Genomic DNA, 5665 nt, shown 5'->3' with positions numbered 1-5665 from the left:
ATTCTACAATTTGCTACAGCAAAGTTAATTGACTAAGGGCAATTCTAACTGCCAAACAAACTACCAGCTTGGCAAAGGAAAGTGGAAATGGGCGAAAATGTTTGTATCTCAGCAGTTTAATCCTAAATCAGTTATGACTCTAGGAGTGACCCAAAAGAAGATATTTTAGGAAAGAACCAGCCATCCACCCAACCAACCAAGTGACCATTTGCTTCTTTCATTGATTATACACACATATCTTGTCTCCAACTACATGGTTTATCACTGCCAATTGTCTCATTTATCCCCTTGCCTTACTGAAATCTCTTTATCCCTCTTGCACTTTCCACGGGCCTTTGTAGTTTTGTTTTCTCCTTTTTTGGTTGTTCTCAATTTCTTTTATTCAGCTGATGTAACCAAAACTGTCTACAGCATTGAAGGGAAGGTCATGCCATTCATGTAATATCATTGTAATTTGTAGCATTTTCCAGGTTATTTTCGATTCCCCTTTGAAACACAGGCTAACTTCTTATTTGCTTTTAATCATCTCCGTGCATTGAGCAGATCCTTTTACTGAACTGTCTGCAGTGATTGTATCTGTCCGCAATCATTTCCAATTGTTTTTTTTTTTCAATCTATGTTGCTGCAAATTTAATTTCATCTACCATCACACTGCTCAAGCTACTGGCTTTGTTAAGAGCTGAGGGAATTATTCCCATCCCTTTGCTAGACACTGGTTTCTTACTGATGAATATTTAACAGAAAAAAGACAAAAAATTAGGTTAGGTCAATTCTACACATTGGGTCCTTCCAGACTGTGTCATTCTTTGACTTTCCATCTTGCTCCTCCATTAATCAGTCAATATTTCCTGGACACAGAACAACCCAATACAGTATAGGATTGTTGGAGATTTTTGTTCGCCCTTTGATTTAGATTTGGTTTTTGTTTTTGGTTTTTTTGTGAGTCTATACATCTTTGGCTTTCTTCAAATCATTCTTTCTCTGCAGACTCTAACAGGGACCAGCTTTGAATGGCTAGATCAGATACATCAGAAACATAGCAGCCATATTCTGCTTCAGCTGTAGCATCCATAATACTTGCAAAGATAGCTCCAGGGAAAGCACATTATAATTAGTTAGTTAATTATAAATAACTAACCGGGATATGGCATATCAAAATGAATATATTGTATTTATTTAAAAATGTGAAGTGCATCTTTGCATGCTGCACTTGAATTCTTTTACTATGTAGAAAATTGTTACAATGGAAAAGGTTTATAAGATATTAGGTGTTCAATATGTAAAGTAACTAGATCATTTTCCACTAGAGCTTTAACAGATTCATGGAATACTTTCTTCCCCCTTAAAAACAAAACCAAAAAGAAACAAACACAACTTGATGTCAACCATTAATTTTCATATGCAAACGTTTAGGAGCAATTGAATGATGCATCACAAAATAGTGCCAAACTTCTTGAAACAGTAAACGTATCTCCCTGTAGCAACAATCTATCTACCACAATAACATAATGCATTATTGTACCAACAATAATGCAAGAAAGGAGCCATCTTCTTGGAATACTGCATGCAAATTAACAATGATTGTAAAAGAATGTTATTTTTTCAAGATGCACATCTTTAGTTCCCGAGGACTCATTCTTATCTTCCCTCAGAATTGCAGGGGTGCACTGCATGAACTTATCAGGTTATTCTAAAGGGTACGGCTACAAAATAGGACAGACTTTTAAAGGAGAGTCCGACCATGCCTGGAATGCAGTTTACCTTGATGGACAGTGGCATTTGGTGGACAGCACTTGGGGGAGCGGCGCAGTTGATAAATGTTGCAGGTTTAGCTTCAGGTGCGTGTCTCTAGTTCTGATATGGTGCTGGGGGTGAGGACGGGGTGAGGGCATAGAGTAATTGCATACATTACCAATAACGTTATGACCCCTCTCTTTTTATTCTAGTTACAATGAATTTTATTTCCTCACCCACCCTGCACTCTTTATTAATAATCATTTCCCAGAAAACAACAACTGGCAGCTACTCAAACCAACCATGGCATTAAAACAGTATGAAAATAACCTGCGGTACTCCAGTGACTTTTACATGATGGGAATGCTGGTGGCCCATCCAGAAACACCTATTATTCAGACAGGTACAGTCATACAGTTTCTTGCCCCATGCTAGTATTATTATTAGATACTTTTCTAGCTTTTGGAAGGAAAACTTAATTTAAAACTTAGGGCAATTTTAATTAATTTTAAAAGATTAGCTTGGTAGAACTAACGTGTGGATCTCAAATTTTTACAGTTGTATTCACTTTTGCACTTATGCCAAGTATAATTTATGCCAAATTCAAAATGCCACTACATAATTAGTCTGAAGGGGTCCCTAGAATTTTTTGTATATTTCAATTTCAAAAAAAAAACACAAAAAAAGAAAGGTTAAGAATACAAATGACTTATAGGTGCAGGTTAATAAGCCTGATATATAAATAAACATAAATAAACATTAGTTCATAGGTTTTCTGATGTTTTCAGCTGTCCCTTCGGTGTCAATTAGCAGTTTAACTAGTCCAGGGGTGTCAAACCTGATCATATTACAGACCATATTGTGACGTATTTGGGGGTGGGTTGCTCTTGCGGGGCCAGGGTGGCCTGATCATATTACAGACCATATTGTGACGTATTGTGACGTATTTGGGGGGGGTTGCCCTTGTGGGGCCAGGGTGGCCATGGCTTGCACAGGCCAGATCCAGCCCACAGGCTGCATGTTTGACATGCCTGAACTAAACAAACATTTTCATTTTAGAATTCCAGCTTTAGAACTCTTTAACTCTTTGAAATCCAACAGTGAAAGAGCAGACAGAACTATAAGTAATAAAAACCACATATGCTTTTATGTTACCTCAGAATAATGAGCAATTCTATTACGCTAGCAATAGAATAAAAACAAACAAGTCCCCAAACTGAAATCTCCCTACCTGCAATCCTGTTGCTGTTTTATTCTGAATTTGGATATGACAGAGGTTTTAAACAATTTCTAACCACAATATTCAACTACAATGTACTCCTTTTCATTACCAAAGTGACTGACAGCAAAGCTGAGTTCAGGTCACTTTCTACAAGCTTTTTGATTGATTTGTGTTTCTCAATAATAAGACATATTCTAACTAGCTTTCTTTATTTGCATGTTACAGTAAATGGAAAAGTCACAATAGAAGTGGAAAGCCGTTCTCCAGTGCTGTTCATGTCTAAACTGAAAGGGGCAAAAGAATACAGCCTGATGACTTTGAAGAACAATGGGATGAAACTGGAACTGTACCCACAGGAGAAGGGGAGTCATAAACTCAAAATCTTTGCCAAACTGCCTAAAGGCCCTGAAGATGTTTACAAGCACATCCTAGAATACAAGATTGAGTGCAGTTCTATAGACAGGAATGTTTGTTTCCCAAAGGAACTCCATCAACCAGTTGGGCCCAACTGGTTCACAGAGAAACAAGGAATCATCAAACCTTCCCAGAAAGGTCCAGTTATTCATACTAATGATGGCTGCTGCAACCTCAGCTTCATCCTCAATAAAGACTTGAAAATTTTAGCCTCATTGGAGTCAGACGATGTAAGCCTCAGTGAAGATGAAAGAAACCGACATATCTTACAACAACAACAAGGAAACCAAATAAACTTTAAGATCCATCTTCCACATGCTGGGAATTTTGCTTTCCGAATTTTTGCTAAGAAAAAGTCAGATCGTGGTAATTATGGCTATATCTTTAATTACCTCATCTGTTGTCCAAACACTGATGTCAAATGGCCAATGTTCCCCCTGAAATATAGTACGTGGGCAGAAGGCTATGAATTAGTGGAACCTTTGGCTGCATTTCTACCAGCCAATTGCAACATTCAGTTCAAACTTAAACTTCACAGCATTGCCGAAGCATTTGTTCAATGTAAAAAACGTTGCCCCTTGTCTCTTAGTGAGGATGGCTACTGGGAGGGATCCTGCAGTACTTCTGGCTGCAGAGAGATATATGTGAATGTGGTAAAGAATGCAAACTACGAATTGTACATACCTGTTTTGAAATATGAAGTAGAATCACAGTAATAGGCCACTTGAACTTTTCCATCTGCCCATATGCACAATATATGATCTAACTATAATCCATTTCACTCTGAAAAATTTATTTCATGCTGTTGGGTGACAAACTCATGCTACTGAAGCAGCAGCAAATTAATTTAACTTGATCAACCCCCATCCTTTGAGACTTTTCACTGATGTTATATGATGCATGAGGTTTATACAAAATGTAACTTAAAAACCAAGCAAAACTTTTTCATAAATAATTTCAACATTACAAAATTATTTAGGTAGCTAGCATATAAAAAAGCAATTATATCTTCTCACCCATCTTGCCATAATTTTGAGATGAGACCACTGATTCGGAAAGGATATATTCAACATTATCACATATAACAAAAGAAGACTGTAGAATTTATGTTGGGCCAAAAAGAGAAAAAGACCCACATTTTTGACTGTCAATACAAAAGTGGCTACAGAATTGGAAGAAACATGAAGAAACATGCTTTTACAAGAGTATAATGTAAGCTTTCTTCTGTGCACTTCATTGTCTTACAAATAGAAATACTGAAAAGCTCATTTTTATTCACTGGGCTAGAGTATATAGTGAATGTTTTTAATAAGAATCAGTTATTTCTATATAATTTATATAAAAACTTATTTACTTTGGGAAATGCTTCTTCACGAAATACCGTATTTTTCGGAGTGTAAGATGCACCTTTTTCCCTCAAAAAAGAGGCTGAAAATCTGGGTGTGTCTTATACACTGAATACAGCATTTTTTTGCCTCCCTAAACCCTGCCCCCTTCATCAAAATGGCTGTGCAGAACCTTTCAGAGAGCTCGCTCCTGGAGGCTGGGGAAGGCAGTAATGAGTGAAAAACGGGCTATTTTTTGCTCAGGTTTCTTCCCCCCCCCCCCCCCTCAGCCAGCCTCCAGGAATACTCTATAAACCTCCTAAAGGCTATGCATGTAATTTTTTTGACAAAAAACGGGCCCGTTTTTGGGAAAAACTGGCCATTTTTTGCTCGTTTTGGGGGGATCCCCCAGGAACACTCTGTAAGCCTCCTAAAGGCAATTCATTATTTTTTTTTTAGTTCCCCAGCCACTCATACGAACCATCCCCTCTCATCCTCTCCAGTCTGCAAAGCCGGAAATGCTGGGGAACTCTGAACTAGATTACTACATAATGAAATACAATAAGTTATTATTGAAACTGGTGCTCTCTTTATATAGAAATCCTTTTTCAATCTATGGTTTTGCTGAATTAAAAAAAAATTCAACAAAAGTTACCTATTATTCAATCTCTTGTACTTTCAAACTGACCACATTTTGCAGATTATTTTTTTTAAAGTTTGTCTATGGTGCAGAAGCTTATTTAAAATGATCCTGGAGATGTTGAAATTTTGTATCATTAATAAATTTTTGATTGTTTCATACATAGAGAACTGTGTAAGTTCCTTGTCTCACCCAGAAAATATTAGCAATTCATTTTACAAATGCTGCTTGTCTTACTACTGTTTTATTACAGTTGTGCAGAACTGTAGATTCACACAAAAACCTCTTGTCAAATAAACAATTTTCTTGCTTTGTTACTTAGGTATCATT

At 36.9% G+C, this 5665-nt stretch overlaps 1 protein-coding gene across 1 annotated transcript in view; it reads left to right on the top strand.

The window, feature by feature from the left end:
• KY (kyphoscoliosis peptidase) overlaps positions 1-4628 on the top strand; it is a 19601-nt gene extending 14973 nt beyond the window's left edge. The window contains exons 5-7 of the mRNA XM_087725567.1: positions 1653-1838; positions 1947-2137; positions 3182-4628. Coding sequence (XP_087581693.1) covers positions 1653-1838; positions 1947-2137; positions 3182-4086 — 1282 coding nt within the window. The 3' untranslated portion in view covers positions 4087-4628. The remainder of the gene's footprint in view (positions 1-1652; positions 1839-1946; positions 2138-3181) is intronic.
• Positions 4629-5665: the final 1037 nt, after the last annotated feature.

This window comes from Thamnophis sirtalis, unplaced genomic scaffold (assembly GCF_051295495.1).
Source record: "Thamnophis sirtalis isolate CommonGarterSnake01/CBP01778 unplaced genomic scaffold, rThaSir2_p1.2 scaffold_11, whole genome shotgun sequence".
Classification (NCBI taxonomy): domain Eukaryota; kingdom Metazoa; phylum Chordata; class Lepidosauria; order Squamata; family Natricidae; genus Thamnophis; species Thamnophis sirtalis.
The sequence above is the reverse complement of the archived record's forward strand: the minus strand, read 5'-3'. Positions and strand labels throughout refer to the sequence as shown.